Source organism: Melozone crissalis, unplaced genomic scaffold (assembly GCF_028551555.1).
Source record: "Melozone crissalis strain CALT ecotype California unplaced genomic scaffold, PUWL_Pcris_2 ptg000005l_1, whole genome shotgun sequence".
Taxonomy (NCBI): domain Eukaryota; kingdom Metazoa; phylum Chordata; class Aves; order Passeriformes; family Passerellidae; genus Melozone; species Melozone crissalis.
The window spans coordinates 40,489,470-40,509,666 of NW_026535783.1; the positions used below are offsets into that span (position 1 = coordinate 40,489,470).

At 37.4% G+C, this 20,197-nt stretch overlaps 1 protein-coding gene across 1 annotated transcript in view; it reads right to left on the minus strand.

Annotated features, from left to right (window-relative positions):
* DENND4C (DENN domain containing 4C) overlaps window positions 1-20,197 on the minus strand; it is a 61,995-nt gene that overhangs the window by 7,840 nt on the left and 33,958 nt on the right. Inside the window, exons 15-30 of the mRNA XM_054284071.1 lie at window positions 19,675-19,710; window positions 19,320-19,450; window positions 18,366-18,498; window positions 17,735-17,941; window positions 16,930-17,058; window positions 16,068-16,212; window positions 15,588-15,734; window positions 13,240-13,365; window positions 12,268-12,408; window positions 9,831-10,966; window positions 8,760-8,940; window positions 7,017-7,126; window positions 4,220-4,395; window positions 3,028-3,210; window positions 1,327-1,516; window positions 91-336 (exon numbers count right to left, since the gene is read on the minus strand). Of these exons, the coding sequence (XP_054140046.1) occupies window positions 91-336; window positions 1,327-1,516; window positions 3,028-3,210; window positions 4,220-4,395; window positions 7,017-7,126; window positions 8,760-8,940; window positions 9,831-10,966; window positions 12,268-12,408; window positions 13,240-13,365; window positions 15,588-15,734; window positions 16,068-16,212; window positions 16,930-17,058; window positions 17,735-17,941; window positions 18,366-18,498; window positions 19,320-19,450; window positions 19,675-19,710 (3,417 nt within the window). The remainder of the gene's footprint in view (window positions 1-90; window positions 337-1,326; window positions 1,517-3,027; window positions 3,211-4,219; window positions 4,396-7,016; window positions 7,127-8,759; window positions 8,941-9,830; window positions 10,967-12,267; window positions 12,409-13,239; window positions 13,366-15,587; window positions 15,735-16,067; window positions 16,213-16,929; window positions 17,059-17,734; window positions 17,942-18,365; window positions 18,499-19,319; window positions 19,451-19,674; window positions 19,711-20,197) is intronic.

Sequence of the window (20,197 nt, forward strand, 5' to 3'; positions counted from 1 at the left end):
TTCAGGAATTATTTAGGCAGTTGTTTGGAACCCAGCTCCCAGTGTTGCTCATGGTAATACCCTCCGATCTAACACGAGGATGCCATTTACCTGCACTCCCTCATTGCAGTGCTCAGATGTCAGAATGAGTCCAGGTAAGTTGCTGGGCAGATCCAACCGTTGGAAATACCAGACTAGGTTCCAGAAGATTATGGGGTGTTGATTGATGAATTTGGATGTGTGAATTACTTGCTCTCCCTCATTCTCCAGGAGTGATTCAAGCTCCTTACGCAGTACCAAAGGGCTCAAGTAGGGTACAGATACAGGGGCAGGGTTCTGTTGTTTTATTAAAGGATCCTAAAAACAGAACATGCACAAAAAAAAAAATTGGTTTGTTTTTTTGGTTTCATTTGTTTTGGTTTGTTTTGGGGTGGATTTTTGTTTGGTTGTTTATTGGGGGGGAGGGGGGGGTTGTTTGTTTTTGCTTTTGATTTTGTTTTTTACGAAACCAAAGAAGATTTTTCTTCCAGAAATACTTGTCAGGATTACTTGCCCTGAAAACTTCCATTGCAGAGTTTCTTCTGACATTTGGAAGAAGCTCTGGAGCTACTGAATGCACAATAACTCTAACAGCATCACCAGTTTTTACCGTTGGAGAGTTCTTAATTTTAAAGAACAATCACCTATGCTTTTCCTATTATGTGAGCAAGAAAAAAAAATGCTAATTTGTTAGAACTTGTTCCCAATTGTGCGTTTTAAGCTATCTAAGCTGGTAGCCAGTACCAAGCCTGCACCAGTGGAAAGTGAAGAGAAATGTCAGTAATTACATGAGCTGTCAAACTGAATCGTGACTTCACATGCTAAGGCAGCCTCTGGAAAATAACAAGTATCAAGAGAGAGGAGAAACACTTTTTCAGACAGGAGTCTCAATACTGCCTCTCACCTTCTCCCATCCACTCCACAGGTAAGCCTAACAGAATATACAGTAGGAGTATAAGTAAATGCACAGAAACAGAACTAACTTTCCATCTTGCCATGTGTTGCACTATTGTGTTTAGTCAGCTGTTGGCATTGCTTTACTACTGAACTTCCAGTTTTAGAAAGACAAAGACTAGCTTCATTCTGTTAGAAGAAACATTTCAAATCAAGTAGAACTGTTTGTTTGACAAAGTATTGGAAAGCAATTTTAGATTAACTGAATTAAGACTTTTTTCAGTTGTTAGAAGGTGAAAATATGCTTGGTCATTCCCATTCTGCAAATGGACAAGAATGCTACTAGTAGAATATTATTAAATTCATTGTTTTCAATATTCTTCTCTCAACTGCATATGCAGCTTCTAGACTTACCACAGCTTCCTGCAAACTGTTGGGAAGACTAACTGTTGAAATGCCATGAGACGGTCTCTGGGAGAGATCAATGTTTTGCAGAGGACCTCCCACACTGTGGCTCCGAGTCAAGGACACGCCCCTTTTTGGAGGATTACTGGCATGTGTGGTCATGGTGGTGGGATCCATAGTCTGTTCTTCTGCCAAATCACTGTGTGAATTTTAGAAGAAAATATGCTAATAGTTCAGCATTTCTATGGCAACAGGAAGGAAGCAGAGGAAGGCTGCCAAGATCCTAAACCAATTTTCTCTATTAATATGAAACTGTATTTTCCCAGTTAGTTCCATTGTTTAGGGAACACAGAACAAAATGCGCCTCAGACCAGTATAAACATCCCTCCTGAAAAGCAGCTAGGTATAACTTGAGATATGCATCTGAAAGTACTGCAGTTCTGTACAGAAACCGTTGCTCTTGTATAACTTTACCTTGCTTTAAAAAAAAAACCAAAAAAAGCAGTCCACAGTTTTGCCAATCTGTGAAGATTATCTCCTTTTGACTACACTCACCTTTACTTCCTCTTCTCTTTATGTCCTAAGTGTCGTAAACAGAACAACAGTATAGCAGAAAGTAATTTAAAAATTGCATGCCAAAGTAATAATAAAAAAATTGTGTCAAACTCATTGAGCAAGCTAATTTAAGTAAAGTCAGACTTTTCAGATTTAATGCTGGTAATCAAGACATTTGCAGATCTGGGAATATTAGTTCTGTGCTCCTTTTAATTATAATGGATAAAATTACAGCTTCAACTACAGTGCAGAGGAACAAAGTGAAACAGAAAGTGTCTGCTTCCAGATAATCTGTAGAGAGCAAAGAGATTATTTAGCGGTGACTTTTGGTTCTAAATTTCACTTTAGTTAAAAATACATTGTCACAATATAAAGATGTTAACATAAGCAGTACTACCTTGAATGTTTAGTGTATTAAGACTAACTACTATTGCATTGATTAAAGTTTTAGTTGTCTGACACAGGCATTAGCTCATTACTCTGAGGCACTAATACTCCAGAATTTCAAATTTGATGATTTAAAAAACACCCAAACAATTACAACAAAAGGTAACCATCCCAGCAAAAAGGTCACAATTCATCGCGGAATTATTTTAGTTCTTCCCTCATCCAACATGACACCTTCCCCTTAATGCTTTTTTTCATCAAACTGTTTCAAAAATGATATTGTTTTTCAGAGTTTCAGTTTTACACAGGTTTTGTTTGACATAGAACACTCAGCACAAGTCTTGAGTGCTCCCAGAACTTTCTCTTAAGCAAAGTATTCCAGCAAATGGACTTATTTTTTCCCATAGTGCCTTATTGTTAAATCATACGTACAAGGAAAGGAGAAGCAATGCTTGAATTTCTGTGTGAGTTTACAGGGTGACTGGGTTTTAACCACACTGAGTAGAGGTTTTACCTATTGATCAATAGCCCGTGGATATGAAGATTCATTTCTATAGTTGTATCTCTAGAAGCTACTCACTTGGTGGAATGAGTTTACTTCAAACTGATAAAAGCATGCTTTAAACATGCAGAAAGTGAGAAAGGAAAGAGATGATCATCAAGTTACAACTGTACTTCACCACATTTGGTATAAAAGCCAACCTTACCCCTATAAGTGTGGAAGTACTGATGCATTTCTGACAGAACTAACAATCTTGTTTTACCTACCCCTGCTCAGCTGCAGAGCTGGTTTCTTCAGCTATGGTGTGGCTGGACTGCAGGTGATCTGAAAAACTGATCAAGTCAGCAACAGCTGGACTGGTCAACAGTTTCTGCTCCAGAGGATCTGTGGTTAATGGAAGGGTGCCACTCTGTAAACTATCTCCTGAGGTACTTTGCTTCAGGAAAAAGCTGAAGTTACAACATGAATGGGAGGGAGAAAAATACAAAGGTAAAGATATAAGCATAAAATCATAAACTTATTATTTTCTACATTCACTTTCCGAAGTAGCAAAAGAAGGAAGCACAACATTAAAAAGCTTGACAACACACCATAAATTTCATCCTGTTCCCAGCCCCGCAACTTATACAGGCAGAGTAAATTAACACATAGAGAGATTTGATTTGCAAAAGAAGACACCCTACACTGGACATAAACCATTACAAGTGAACTTAGTTTGTCATGGTTTCAAATCAGCAATAGTGTATTAATAGGTGACACATCACTGAAAATGGTTGCTTACTGTAATGAGACGTTACAGACTACATGATCATACACCATTCTAAGCACATGACAACACAAATGTGTCTTGCTTTGCTAAGTCTCTGAAGTACATACTCTACAGTTAATACAGATGTTCAATTTCTGCATTAGAGAACTAGTGGAACTTCTGTTTCATAGCAATAACCACTACAGTGAGAACTGGAACTTAAAATTAAGTTCCATTTTTCATAGTGCAACTAAAAGAGGTTAAAAACAGCAAGCAGAGAAGCTTGAACTGCAGAAACAATAAGGTAGAGCATCGGGAACCAAGTGCTCCTAACAAATTTGGTCTGGGAAAAATTCTTTGCTGATTTAAAAACCTCTTCCTATGCTTTTATAAAGTCCATAGGCTTTGTTTTAACATCAAAACAAAATGAAACCTGACTTAAAGCTTCCATACAGTTACACTTAAAAAGAAAATATGAAACAAAAAAGTGATAAAAAGGCAACCAGTTCTTTGGGTTTTGGCTGTTTAACAATGCAGCTCAATAGTTTACACAACTTATAATTTCCTTTAGTGCAATCATGACCGTTGAATAGGCAGTAACATTCTTGCTAACATCTAGATGGGGAAAGATATCAAAGATCTTCTTGTGAAAAAATACAACCATGCACAGGTACAAAGACAGAAATGGAGTATTAGTAAAATGCACTGACCTTGCAGAGCCACGAAGGTCTTTAAATTCAACATTAAGCAAAGGTAGGAAGGTACTTTTACAAAAAGGGCAGGTAGTGTTCAGGTTTGAGTCATCTGCTGTCCACCCAGCCATGATTTCTTCATCATAAACCAAAGCATCACAAGCTCTGCATTGAGAGCAGCTTGACATCAAGACCTAGAACAGCAAAGAATTAATATTATCAGGGCTCTTTTACAATTTTTATAGGCTTAGTACCCATAGAAGTTTAACAGGTACCAGAAGGCCAGTGGGGAGAAATGAGTTAATCACTTCTTTCCCACCATACTCAGAATTATCTCATCCACATTAACTTTTACCTATGAAATAAAGATATAAGTAATTTATTTCTGACATGGAAAAAGCATTACCCCAAAAGGCCACTAATTCAGCATTTGCAATTGCTTGCTTCTATGAAGATTTCAGCATATACAAATTGTTTTGAACTGTATAAGTAAATGCATGTCTACTTATCCAAAAGAGCAAAGAAATCCCACAAAACCAATCAAACACAGAAGAAACCTTTATAATAGTGTGGTGTGTTGACCCTGGCTGGATGCCAGGCGCTCACCAAAGCCACTCTAGCAATCTACCTATTCAAGTGAACAGGACAAGAAAAATATGACAAAAGGCTTGTGAGTCACAATAGGGACAAGGAGATCATTCATTAATTACTGTCACAATAAGGGAAACTAGGGGAAATTAATTTAATTTTCTACCAATTAGAAGTTCAAGTAGGTTAATGAGAAATTATCTCAAATTTTAAAACACGTTCCTGCTACCCCTCCCTTCTTCCCAGGCTTCACTTTAATTTCTGACTTCTCCATCTTCTTCTTTGAAATGGCACATGGAAATGGGGAAAGGGGATTGTGGTCAATTCATCCCATGTTTTTCTGACACTCCTCACACTCTTCCCCTGCTCCAGCATGGGGTCCCTCCCACAGGACATAGTCCTAACACAAACTTCTCCAGGGTAAGCCCTTCCCATGGGCTTCAGATCCTTACTAGTTGCTCCAGCATGGATCTCCTGCAGGCTCACAAGCCCTGCTCCAGCCCGGGCTCCTCTCCCCAAGAGGTCAAGGTGCTGCCAGGAGCACTGGCTCCTGTCTATAGGGTTAGCTTCCTTTGGGCACCCACCTGCTCCAGCACGGTGCAGACGGCTGCAGGGGCACAGCTGTCTCGCTGTGGTCTGCACCACAGGCTGCAGGGAATCTCTGCCCTGGGCCTGGAGCACCTCCTATTCCTCCTTCTGCACTGACCTGGGTATCTGCAGAGGGATTTCCTGTCTCGTGTTTTCACTCCTCTCCTGCAGCTGCTGTTGCACAGCATTCTTTTCCCCTTCTCAAGCACACTATGCCAGCATTGCTGCCACTCTCACTGCCTTGGCCAGTGGGGAGTCCAGTCTGGAGCTGGCTGGCATTGGCTCTGTCAGACACGGGGGAAAGTTCTGGCAGCTCTTCTGCTACCCAATCCTTGCCATGCAAACCCAGCACAAGTGGAAAATCAGAATGTTGTGTCCTTACCTAACAGAAGTCTCACCACTAAGCTAGACGGATAACTGGAGAAAAATGGTAAAATTAATCCTGGACTAACTGGAGAATGGACTATATACCTTACTCTATCCTTTTACATCATTGTTTCGGTCAGAGGGCCCCCAAAAACCCGCCTCAAACACAGCTTCCAATAAATTTTACAGCTAATAGATATTCATTATAATGAAATTTTTTACTTTGCTATATATACCCTTTATATAACACAGTGCAAAAGCTTGACAAGCCTAGATGTCCAGAACATTGAACATAAATGAAAATGACACAGGATCTAGCAAAATAACTGCAGCTGAAAGAAAAGCAACCAAGGTAAATGCAGTGATCATTGCCTATGTATCTGAAATCTGAAAGTATCTACAGGTAATAACTGAAATAGAGAACCATACTAAAACATAATTTAATTTGGCTGGGATAGAGTTAATTTTCTTGTGAGAATTCTCTGTAGTCCTGTGTTTCAGTCTTGTAACCAGCTCCATGTTAATTGATAACACTCCAATATTTTAGTTATTGCTGCATAGGGCTTTGAAGATCATCATGGACTTTTTTCATTAATTGCACAACTCAGCCAGCAGGCTGTGACAGGACACAGACAGGACAGCTGGCCTCAGCTGACCAAATGACACTGTGTAACATCAAGTTCAGAGATAAAACCCTGTGTTTTCCAAGGTAGCTCTTCCTTGAGGTGTCAGGGTGCTGACTGATCTCTGCATTATTATTTTCTTTTGATTGTGTCTCCCTGTTTTTTATTTTTCCCCCATAATTCATGTATTACATTGTCTTTATCTCAACTCTCAAGCTTTTTTCTTTTGCCATTTCAATTCTGTCCTCTATTTAAAGGGGATTAAGCAAATACCTGTGTGAGGGCCTTGGTGCTGGCTGCTGTCAACTCATCACAATTATTTAGTAACACAATTTTCATAAGGAAAATAAAATCTAAAAGCCCACAAAAACTCCTGTTTCACCTCTAACTTCTCCTTCATTTCAAGTTTTGACCCTTCCCTCAACAACTTTTTCTCTATATATATGATGAATGCATAGAAGTATTTCAGACACTCTTCTTTTTTAAAGCTGCTGTCACACTGCAAGCTACAAGTATTAAGCATTTCTGCAGTAGAAATCAGGAAAAAAATGTTTTGAAAAAAACTAACCACAATGCAACTAAACAGGTAATCAATGCATACAGTACCATTGACTAATTATAGCTTTCATCTATGAGTTTATTAATCTTACCTCCATTGCATAGTTCTGGAAAATGCTGGATAAACTAGTATTATGTGAAGAGCTGTGCTCTGATTTCTCAGAATCTAGAAGTTTCATACTTTTTGGGAATGAAACTTCACCTGTACAAAAAGAGTCATTTGAGTTTTGTTTTCAAGCAAAGAAAAATTAATCCATTCCCAAAGAAAATAACTTCTGTTAAACCAAGGCAAGAAAATTGTTCCAAAAGATCTCCAAAGATATGAGTATCTCACTGACATTACAATTACAATATAGATAATGTTCACGATTAACATTTCTATGTTATTATTCTAACACAATATATCACAGGTTAGTAAAAGAAAAACACAAAGAAAAAATAGACTGGTAAAGAGCAGTAAGATTGCTCAATGTATATTGACCAACTATAAAAAGTTGACTAGCCATGATTTCTTGAATAATATATCCATATGTAAACAGTAAATGTAAGGACAGCACCAGGTGAGGTGTATGATACCAAAAATGCCATTACTGCACATAGATTTTCCACTTTTAACACCGCACTAAACCAAATATTTTTTTATTGGTAATGCTAGATTTTATGATTATGAACCTTGTCCAGGACAAGGGGAAAAGGAGTTGGAATACATTCACTAGAAGGAAATGGATGGGATCACTCCTAGAAGGCAAAATTATCAGAATTATTTTTTTACAAGCCCAAATTTTTCTAAAGAAAAGAAATCATCACCAGTACCCTCTCATCATAAAGAAGTCTCCTGTGTTTTTTCAGCTCAAGATTATGTTTGTGAACAAATTTTGCATATCCTGTTGACTGCCACTCTTTATAGTTAGCTCTAATAACCCTCTTAACTAATTGGAACTAGAAGACATCTTGTCAAGATTTTGTGATATGGAGGCACTTTATCTCCACTATGCAAGACAGTTCTTCCTCTCTTGATATTTCTCTCTCTCTGTAAAGCAGACAGCTTTACCATATTTGCATCACTGAAGTATTTTATTACAAAGAGACCTAAACCAACCCCACAGCAGGTTCAGAAACACATCTTTTTTCTCAAAATAAGAATCAAATTTACCTGAATTAAATCTGAACTGAAAAGTATTAGATTTATTTTTCCAGTTTTACATCTGGCAGAGACGAGGGAAGGAAGGTTTGCAACAGGCTCACAGTCATCAACTATTTACCTACATAAGTTCAAATCAAGTATGTATCCAACAGATCCTATTCCATGGTAAAGATGGATAACTTTTAGCATGTATTGCTTTAGGTTTTTTGTGGGCATGAACTACAGGGTTGTTCTGTTGATTTGGTTTTGGTGGGTTTGCTTCTCTCCTCCCTCAAATGATCTGTCTCTGTTAGTTATGAAACTATTTGCAGTTGCCAAACTGCTCAGCTTTTCTGTACTAATATTTCACTATTAATACTTTCATGAGTTTACATGAATGAGCAGGTGTTTCTTGCTATAACTAGCTAGTAATCTTCCTATCACATACACAGGAAGTATTTTATGATTAAACTCCTGCATATTGTATCAGCTTTTTATACATTCAACAAAGAGAGAAGCATTAGCTACTTGCTACTGCAAGAGAACAGTATAGAATGGAAGTAAAAACTTGCTTGTAATACTCTGAAGGGCTTGAAATATTTTCACATTAACACAGCTTCCATTGTTTTGAGTGATTTCATACATAACAGTTTTCCCTGATTGTTGTATTATAATCAAATTATCAGAGGAAAATAAAACCAGATGATCTCACCTGCACTGTAATGCTGTCTTCCTACATCTCCACCACTGCTGCTACTACCAAGACTAGTAGTGCTTTGTGCAAGCTCATTTGTAAGTAGGCCTGAGACACCAGTTCTTGATGACAGATTGTCTCCTAAAATACTATCTTCAAAGCCCACAGGGAAGTTATAGTCTGGTCGATGGCTTTCTTCCTTTAATGCAAGAAGAAAAAGTAGCATTTTTGAGTACCTCCACTTCCATTTTTATCCTAAAGAATAAATAATTAAACTAGCAGATTAAGATAAATCTCATTGTAACAAAAATTACCAAATGTAAAATTAATCTTTGTAGCCTCAAAAAGATACTGGACAAAGCAGGAGGATATTGAAAAACTGACAAACTGAGTGACAAAACAATAGTGATATAAATGTATTCATTACAGACAGGAAAAATGATGCACACACATCATTTGAAGGCACAATAACAAGACATCACAAAAAAAAGACGAAGTTACAAAGATACAGAAGATATCTCTCTATATCTTCTTTCATTCTTGTCATTAGTATGTGAAATGTTTTACTCTGAAAAACACTCTGTTAGTCACAGAAGAACCATAACACTTAGTTTCCAAATTCCTGATAAGTAAATTTACTAGATCTCAGGCTGTACCTTATTACTTTCAACTTTGACCCTCACCAATCTGACTTCCTGGGTTTGTAATTTATTTTCACAACCGAGTTTTCTAAAGTAAGACAGGGCAATATGGCATCATTTAAGGTGACATAAATTTGTACTTTCCAGGGTTTCTTGGTTTGGTTTCTTTACATATAAATAAAAAGATTAATAAAGAAATGGGAGACTTTTGTTGAGAACAAAAAGCTAAAACTTACTGCACTGAGACCACCTAATTTCCTTTTGTCTGAAAGGTGAGAGTTTTTTTAATGGCAAGGAAAAACACCATAGATAAAGTGTAGTTTTATTAACTAATAAAAGTCAATACTTAATTAAAAAGTAAAAACCACCTAGAGAAGCAATCTTCTGGACATAGAAGTTAGCCCTCTAACTTTGCGTCCCCAAACTTTTCATACTGAAAAACACTTACCTCATCATCTGAGTAACTATATGCTGATGTTACCACTCCCCACATCTTACTGGCCACATTGGCAGCCTGCTTCATGCCTGATTTCAAAACATCAATTTTTGGTCCAGACAGTATATTGTCTAACTTCAGACTGGATAAAGTTGTTACGACAGTTCCCAGTGAGCCATGCGGGGAAGAACGAGCCAGTCCTGTCAAAGATGACGACCGCTCCTTTTGAACTTGTGGGTGAGTTTGTTGCTTTGATCGTACAGTGAATGTTTTGGATCTGCAGACAGAAGGACTTCTTCGACTTTCATAACACTTGGAGGATGGCAGGATGGGATCCAAGGGCAGGCTTGACCTTCGTTCTTGGGAGTGACCAAGTGTACCAGAAGCTTCTGCTTCCTTATCTGGCTTGTGCAGTTCCATGCTGGGAAACTTACTACCCAAGGGGTTCTTCAAATTCATATAGCTCTCTATTTCATCTGCCAAATTACGTGCTGCAACTGGTGACATCAACTTTTCCCCAGATTCTGGATAACCTGGTTGTGTGCTGTCAGTAGCTAGCAAAGACAGAGGGTCCAAGCCTACTTCAACATCTTCCCTTTCAATAGGCTTAACCACTCCATAAAAGCTATTTCTTTTAGCAGTTGCATCTTTGGATTCAGGTTTCTGGTTTTTAGACTCAGCTGATTGCTCAAGATTTAGGTCTTCCACTGTAGTCATGTTTCCATCTCTTCCATTCTCAAGATCCTCCTGTCCTTCCCCAGGTTCTTCCAGCACTGGTGAAGACCTATGTTCTAGGTCCCAATCACTCTGAGTCACACCACTCCAAGTGCCACTCATGTCAGAAACCTGCTGGTCAGTGATATTTTCAAAGCTGTGGGATTTAGGTGAAGTTTTGGTCCCAGATAAAGCTGCTGTTAAGATCTTGGCATCTGCTCCCATCATTATTGCTATTTCTTTAGAATGCAAGTCCAAGCTGCCTTTTTTCAGCAGCATTCCAGCTCTGCTTTCACTACTGAAACTGCAGCTTCTCTCTGAAAACAGTTTTTGTCTCTTCTGTCTTTTTTCACTTGTCTTCTTAGGAGAAACATCACCAAAGACTGAATCTTCAACTGAATCCTGAGTTATGAACAGTGGGCTAGAAACTGTTTCTGAAAGAGAAAATGCATTAATAATATGGTATCCATAGCCACCAAAAATGCTTATTTCCTGAAATGTGAAATCTCCTTAATCTCCTTACATAGAGAAGACTGGGAGTACTACAATTCCAATATATCCATTAAGAAGTTACACTAGCATGAACACGTTATTTCACTGCAAAGACATCCTGCATATCAAAAGCCACCTACTCTTTGGAATCAAAGCTGCTTATGGCTTCGACGTTCTTTCCCTGTGTGAACACCCAGAAAGTAAGTACTACATCCATGAACTAAAGGAAACTACAATTTAAAATAAAAGTTACTCTGGCTGGTTTTGGTTTTTTCCCCCCCCCAAGAGCTACATTCAAGATTTAAACACCAAACACAATAGTTCATTCTGGTTCTGAAAAAAACTATAATGTGTGTCTGGTCAATATAGATGCATTATTTAATTTATGACACAGATGTATATTTAGAAAATACTAATTAAGTTTAGCATGTGGAAGCCATAAACAAATCTTACAAATGTTCCTATTTCCTATGGGTAATTTGGAATATTTACTACCTAGATAGTTGTGTTAGCAAAGTAAAAATCTTCATAAGTATGGAAATTCTACTATATTAGGACCTCAAGAGAAGACGTGTTGCACCACATCCACCTGCTGGAGAATGCTTGAGTCTCACATAAATGCTGCTTCTTAGCTAGCCATGTGTTCTCATAATTGCCAAAATGTTCCAAGAAACTTCTTACCTGCGACTCTATTCTGTGCTATCAAGCTACCCTGAAGCTGGACTACCTTATCTTAGTAAAAAACAGACAGAAAGGCAGAAAAAAAAATTGATCCCCAAGATTTGGCTTTTATATATCCATAAATCTTTGTCATCACAAATCTTGAGATAAGTAAATAAATTTTGTATTGCACAAAGACAACACTCATTGTTCCTGCATTACAGAATGGCAATGTAAGCTGCAGGAATAGAGACAGACTTGTCCAAGATCAGCAAGGTTTAGATGACAAAATCAAGACTGGACACACTATTTCTCTTTGTTTCCTACTGTATTACTGAAACACTCTCAGTGCAGGGCAGGGAAAATCTTGATTTCAGTCTACAGAACAGTGATTTTCAACCTTAGAATCTAGAGGTTCCTTCTATGTTACCTGCACAGGGTAATGGTGGAAAGCAAACATTGTGCAAGACATCTGCACCTGGAAAGAAGTTCTATTTCTTTTCATAATATGAAACAGATTGCAAAACACTACAGCACAACAAGATCAGGACTTTAGCAAGCTCTGTTTCACCCAGTGACTCACCATCACTGCCCTTCCTTCCATTGCTATCAAAAATGCCTGATGGAACTTTCACAATACTGTTACCCCAAGCAGGTGGATCAGCTGGACTCAGAGTTTCTATATTCAGCTGTTGCTTTTCATAAGATTTTTCTGTAGAAATCTCTGCAAGAAAGAGAATGTGAACATTAGGAGATAGATAGATAGATATGGATATATAAAGTTAAGATTTAACTTAGTAATTATTTGCACTGGTACATAAAATATAAACTCCAACTGTCACCTTATGTAATAACAAACTAAAGGATCAGTCCTACTAGGTACTGAGCATTTCCTGGGAGCAATACTCAGAAAGGTTGCCAGCATTATGCAGAGAGTGCTTAGCTCTTCACAGCGTTATAGCATTTGCCAATTTCTCCCCATGGTATTTTTTCAACTAACCAAAGCATAATAAGAACAGCAGTTCACAGATTTTCATGCAGGGCAATTTGTTTAATGAGAGCTTTAAAAGCCCTAACTCACATAACAGATCTCATAACTCAGATATGAAACATATTCAGTAACGAAAACAACAAAATACAGAATAACTAAGGGCAAAATTTTAACAGAAGACAAGAGATGACCCTAAGGCTGTCTATAGCTGGGAAGAGTTTGTGAGAAAAAGTAGCACCTTTTATTAGGTCAACAGGTACAGCTAAAAAAATTATCAAGATTTCAAACAGATAAAAGAGAGAAATGGAATGTAAATTACTGCATACCCCAACATTTGTCCATTTTTTCCATCTATATTAAGTTGATCTAATAAAAGGCTATTTCTACCTATACACATTCCACTCCTATAATTTAGGACATAGAAGTAAAATAACTATATGAAATCTACCATATTCTGGGCACTGGAATACTATTAATTCAATACGCTGAGTATCTGTGGTATTCTAATGCATGAAACACATTTATTACCAAAAGCCTTCACCAACATAAACATGCATACTTAACCTCCTATTAAGTCTTCAAGGTTAGAAGAAATATCTTTCTCTACGTGTGTTTCAGTTGCAGGAAGACTATCCTCACCATCTCTCAAGAGTTCATCCTTGGATTTGTAACCCTGGTCTGACTGACCACCTGTTACAAGAAATACAAACACATGCTTCAAGTTTTCCCTTCCTAAATTTGTTTTCAATAAGAAAATAAAGCATCTGAAATTTATTTGTTTCACATGTTATCCCTCCAGAAAAGTTCATGTTAAGATCTCCAAAATGTCTAATTTGTGGAAAGACCTACTCAACTCAGTGATGATAACACCAGAGGTAATTCAGCTATACTAATCCAAATTTACTTTTCTAATTATACTAAATATGAGTTATTCGCCTAGGAGCACTATGGTGACTAACTATTTTTAATGCACTGTATCTGCTCTCCTTCCTTTCCTATCACATTAGCATGAAATATTTATCTGCTGGGTAGGCTAAATTCTCAAATGCATTAACAAAAGAAATTTAGACAAGCACAGCCATAATTGAGCAAGCTTCTAACAGTGAATACAGCCCTGGAAAAAACCTGTACTATAAACTGTGCTATATCTTTGCACTATATGCCAAAGTATAAATTGTAATAGAAAAAAAGTAAAACTACAAAGATTTTTTAAAAAGTCTGTTCCTCTGCTATACTAGTTAAGCTTGCCAGCTGTAACTCACTAAAAGCCCAAAAATTTACAGTAATCAAAGAAATCTGTCACATGAAAAAATACAGAAAGTCTCTTTTCTCTGTTTTTTTTTATCTGAAGTGCTGCTGCCTGTGCAAAAAGACAAAAATTCTACATGGACACATTTCACAGCAACATGTTAAACTGGATTGTTCATATACTTCAGAGCACCTACTAGCACTCATTACTGCAACAAAAAAGATCAAAGTAAGTTATTGAGTGTGAAAGGTTAGGAAGCTCCATAAAGGTGTTAGGAAGCTCCATAAAATTTGGGTGACAGATACCATTCATCTACCATACATATCACTGCTATTTATTTTACCAACAAATAACAACTATGTTAAAAAGAATTAAAAATTTGAGCAGCCATCAATTAATACATTTGGCTACTATATTAAAAACTTTTTATATAGAACATTGAGTTCTGACATTCGCAGGTGATTATTTTTTCCTCTGTCAGATTTTCAGTAATGTTAGTATCCCTGCCTTGAGCAGAAGTATCAATACCCCATCAATAAATGGGTGAATTACCTGCAGGAGTAACATTCAAGGGCAGAAATAATGCACACGTGCATCCAAGGCTTCACACCATAAGTCTGCACCCCACACCGTGATAGCCAAGGACAAATGCGGCACCCAAGAGACAGCAAAGAGCAAAAAGCAGAGCAACAAAGAGCAGAGAGAAGGGAAGTTCAGTAATCTAGGCAGACATATCAGATGAAGCACAGAGATCAGACTCAAAGTTCTCTTTACAGAAGGGCTCAAGATATTAAAAACACGAAGAGTGTGCAAGAATAATTTTGTGCATTAAGTTTTGAAGTACACACAGAAAGGAAGTTTAGTTGAAACTGCACAGGTAGGATGTGATCAGTACTGGAGCAGATAAGAAGAACCATGCATTTTGTCCTGTCATCCTAAATGATTAACTTCCTGTGCACTCTTTTTACTTCAGTTTGTCAGGAGGAGTGCACACCATGTTTAACATGGAGTTTTCCTCCAGCTTATCACCTGCCTTTCCATTCCCACGGTGTCTCCTGAAAACTGCATGACAAGGTTCTGACAATTTCTGTATGTATTTCAACGGTTAGCCACTACTATTAAGACACTTGAATACGGTGTTTAAAAGCATAGTTTTACCATAACCTAACATAACATACTAATTCCATTAATGCTAATTAGACCTTTCTGAAATATTATCAAGGAAAAACATTTTCAAGTGTTACCTTCAAATCACCTCACCAAACATCATTCTTTTCACAGAAAGATTTTACTGACATGGACTACCACTTCTGTGAATAAATGACAGCATGCAAAAATTAAACAGCCTCATATGTCAGAGGCTTCATACCTTTTTTGAAAGTTAACACAAAAAGCAGGGGTACGTGAGACCACAGCAAAACATTTCTTTTCATATAACAGTATTTCTACTATGGTACATTCTGAATTAAAGCATGATGTGAAGTAAAAGAGAAATGTTCAACAATAGTGTGCAGCAAAGTGTACTTTTTTATGCAAGTTAACTCCACACTTCTCTACAGCCTCAAGAAGGGAAAGTAGTAGTTGCAAAGGGGAAATCAACAGGAGACTAGAAAATTTAGCCTTTTGGGGAACTGTTAGTAGTAAACCCAGCAGAATCTAGTACCTGTGCTAAAGTGATTATCAACGGAATCAAGCCTGACTAAGTCACTGACGAAGAGGGTGTGCTCCCCACTGTTAGCATCATTAGAACTATCCACGCTACCATGGCTCACCATGTCCCCATCACTTCCACCCGTGGGACTCCGCAGAACTAAAGACATGAACAAGAGCTGGTTAGTAAGAGAGGACTTAATTATTCAGATTTTTAAATAAATCTAACCTCTTCAGACAATAGTAAACACTTCTGCTCAAACATATCAAATAAGAGTATGAAATTCTGGCAACAGAAATCAAGATAATTAATTCTTCAGTATGCAAAAGACATTCTAATCCTGTTATAAGCATCAAGTTGGCAAATGTCAATTTTTATACATTTAAGGACAGATTTTCCACTTTCAAAAGCCACAATGTTAGCTGCAATCCCTCTGAAAGTACATTATGCCCTTGTTCACCAGAAAAAAATCTATTTCAACTAACTTATTACCTGGTATCACAGGCACTTGTGGGATCTGCATTGATTTCTTCAGGCACTGCCTAAACTGCACTGTGCCATGAACTACATTTCGTACCTTTGTCCACAGGAATATGCCACTGCGGTTACCACTAGGCCAAGAAGACTCTAAAACCGCCTGCAGAAAGAGACATTTTGCAATAACAGAAAACAGTATGGAAGTTACATTAAAAAAACACAGTACGGTGAGAAGCTTCACCACTGCCACCAATAAAAAAAGCATTTAATGCCAACCATGTGAAGTAGAACAAAAACCTAAATTTTTATGAGCTCTTCCCTTTTATTCCACAGGTCAGTACAAAATAGTTGAGTATAACCAGACAATGGATCAAAATTACTTTAATTAAACAAGGTGGGTTTTGTTCTTATCTATGTATTTTGATAGTAACAGAAGACCATAGTAACATCTCCCTTCTTTTTCCTTTATATAGTTTACCATGAAGTGTCATCAGGAACTTGGAAGCAAGGAAAGAGAGGGAGGCTACTTCAACTTGCCTAATTCCAGCCTTCATCCATTCTGGATCTTGCTATCTTAAAGAATACACCTTAGAATAGATTTATTGGATGTGGAAGCACTAGATGGTTCCAAAATTTGCAAATGGAAACAGTGTAAATCTGTATTTCAATAGAATTTTTGGTTAGCCAAACAGCATGGGAATGTAAATTTAACATTGTAGAACCATTTCGTGTAGATTCAGACATTCTCTAAGCATGTCCAAAAGGATGGCTTGACTAACAGAATCAGCAAGTCCAAGTGAAGAGCTGCAAGAAACAACCTTAAAAACATGCTACCGGACATTGGGAGTGACAACTGCAAAAGGCACTGGACCCTTACCTTATTGTAATAACCATAGGTGATGGCATTTGGCTGTATTCCAGCATTTTTCATTTCAAAAAGAACTCTCACAGCCTGAACAGGCTGACCCCACAGTCCACAGAGCTGCATTACTACTCTGTAACAGACCTGACAAGATACAGAAATGTGTAAATGGACTAAAGACGAGAATTTTGAAGTGTCTTAAGCTCTTTCCTGATTTACAACTTTTACACATGTAAAAGGAAAAACTAAGAACAATTAGTTAGTCCATTACATGCTACAGCCAGAAGAGGGAGCAAAAATTAAAGAGCAAGTCACAGAAACAGAAATTACATCAACAGTCACTGTTGACCATGTAAATTTTTTTTTTCCACTCAGGTCTGCTGTTTGAGAAATAAAGGAGATAAGGTGTCCACATGAAAAGCATGACAACTTGCTGCTGTGTGCCAGGGGATACTACTGAAAGAATTGTATGCTGCACATAAACCTATCATCCTTTCAGTGCAGTAAGGCTGCAAAGCACTAATTAAAGTGCAATAAAAACCAAGGATATTCAATAACTTCCCTCTGGAAGTCATCTGTGAGAAGACTAGCAACACTGAGTTGGAGTAGACCCAGCATACACTATACTGGGGATAAAAAAGGGACTTAATTTCCAGTTGCTGTAGTTAATTTCCAGTTGCTGACTTGAGATGATTTTAAGGTGGCTTTAAACACAGATCTAACCATAACTATGCTTAACCTGGTGGTGTCAGCAAAACACACTGTGGTTGCACCTTGTCTTCTATTTCACAGTCATGGTAACTTTTTGATTTGCACTTGCCTCATCTAGTGGTTCCACTTCAGTTTTCCTCATTTTAATCAGAACATCATATGCCTGTTGCAGTGCTTTGACCTTGGGATGTGCAACTCTGACATAGGCTGGCAGGCAAATAAACCATAGGCTGTAACTGTGACTGAAGAGACACTTAGCCCACTGGGAGGGGCTTACATAATATTTCTTGGCTAATTTATGGGCTGTTTTTATCTCCTGCAAGGGTGAAACAAAACACAAAATCAGATAAAAGACATAAGATCTTGAATCTAGAAATCTAACTCAGATGCTGGCTTCTGAGCATTTAATAAAAATAGACACACATTCAGCTGAAGATCCCTTTTTACCATTCTCTTACTAAGACGCTCTGCAAACAAACTCTTGCATCAGGATCAATCTTTTTTTCCCACATTAAGCATTGATTTCAATTTAATTTTATATTACAGTCTAAATCTTAAAAATGCATTTGACAATAAACTGTAATCTGAGATGCTAATTTTTTAATCTCTTCTGTTTCTTTTATTTGTAAGTTACAGAGACCAAATCTCTAACTTATAGTATAAACAGGCAGTGGCAGTTTTACCAAGAAAATTTGTATCTTTCAGTGATCACACAGTGATTACAGTGAGACTCATCTGACCTGTTTTGTCCTCTTTGCCATGAGTGCTGGACTATTTGAAATGCTGTTTCCAGCTGGGTGTCTGCTGAAGGAGAGCTTGAGCTCCTGTGGCCTGTCAAAGAGCTTGAAATCTAGCCGCGGGAAGTTTTTATAGCTATATGGATAATTTAAAAAAAAGAAAATAAAAGTTTTTCACATACCTGCTCATAGCAGGAAAGCCATACAAAGACAACTGATATGGGGAAAAATGATAAACAGGAGAATACAGAACCAGGAGAAATATAAAACAGCAAGATACTTTTAGCCTTATTCACAAATATACTACAAGAAGATGCCTTGGACATTAGGCCCCCAAAGACAATGGAAATAAGAACCAGACTGCTAACCATGTCATGAAGGTCAGGAGAGCACAGATGGTGATTAACAAGGACAACAGCAAAAACCAGAACACTCATGATCCCATGATCAAGAGAGACAGGAAGAAATAAATTGTACCCAGTGTGTCTGAAACTCCACACTTCTTGTACAGGGCTGAAAAAGACTTAATGCAAGAAATCTGAAAAGCGGAGTGCATGTTTTGCTTTTTTGGTTCACCATCTGTAGATCAATAGTACTCGGTAGAGTCATAGCCCACCCTTCATCATTCCCAACATGGAACAAAGAGCACTGCACTTGCTACAAAATACACACAAATGGTTCAAACAGGACACTGAACACATGCAGAAAAGTATTACTATAATGGTGGCAAGAAGTTATTGAAAAATTAATACCATATTCCACATGCCCTCACAAATACATGCCCAGAACACTGACTTCTAGAGGTTCAGAAACTTACCAGATTCTGGGCAGTTCATATCTTTCAAAGAGTTCTTCTGAATGCTGTCTTAAGGCAAGTCTTGCACCAGCACAGAACATCTGCCCTGCTAACCATCACAGACACCCTAGTTTCACTCTATGTGACTGTTTAACTTGTACCTGTATTTTGGTACTCGGTCCTGTCCATCATCAGCTGGTGGTTCTGGTGGCATTATGAACACTGTGTGTTCACTTTTTTGTGACTCATCAAGCTCAATCAAGCGTGTATCTTCAACAGAATCTACATCAACCTGAAAACAGAGTTTGGACATTAAGCACAGAGTTTATCTTTGTAACAAAATGTCCTTTACAATGTCAATTATGTTGGAATATGTAAAAATATATATTTAATATACACTGTATTTGTATATAAATTATACTTGTTCTAATTAGTCAAATATCAAGTCCACAGCCTTATATTTGCATTTTTATTTCATGATCAGATATTCCTAAACATTTTCAAGGGCAAAAGTACCTTCTCTCCTTTTTCCATTCCTTTATCTGGAAAGAGCTGGGAAAAGAAAAAAAAGATTAAGAGTTTCTTCTCAATTCAAAATCAAAATCCTAAATAATTATATTAAACCTGTGCTACTTGCTGAAATATTAAAGAAGAAATGGCAATTTTCCATATAACTATAGAAGCAATTCACCTCTTTTTCAAATACTTCAGTGAAGAATCAGCAGTAATCAGTAATTCAGTAATCAGCATACTTTCAATCTGCTGACATTATCTACTGAATACAAAACCCTTAATCTATCAAAGGAAAACTGCTTTCATTTTATTTAGTTGAGAGAAATTCCTGTTTCGCAGCTTTTTCCAATATGACAACCTGCAGTAATAAATTATTAACAAAGTATTCTCTAGATGCATACCCCACATTTAGCAGAGAAAAGGAAAGGCAAATAAACTTTTGCCCATTCACAAATATTAATCTAATTAGAATCAATATTAAATCAAAGACTCACAGTCTATAAAAACTTGTTAATTTGAAGGCTCA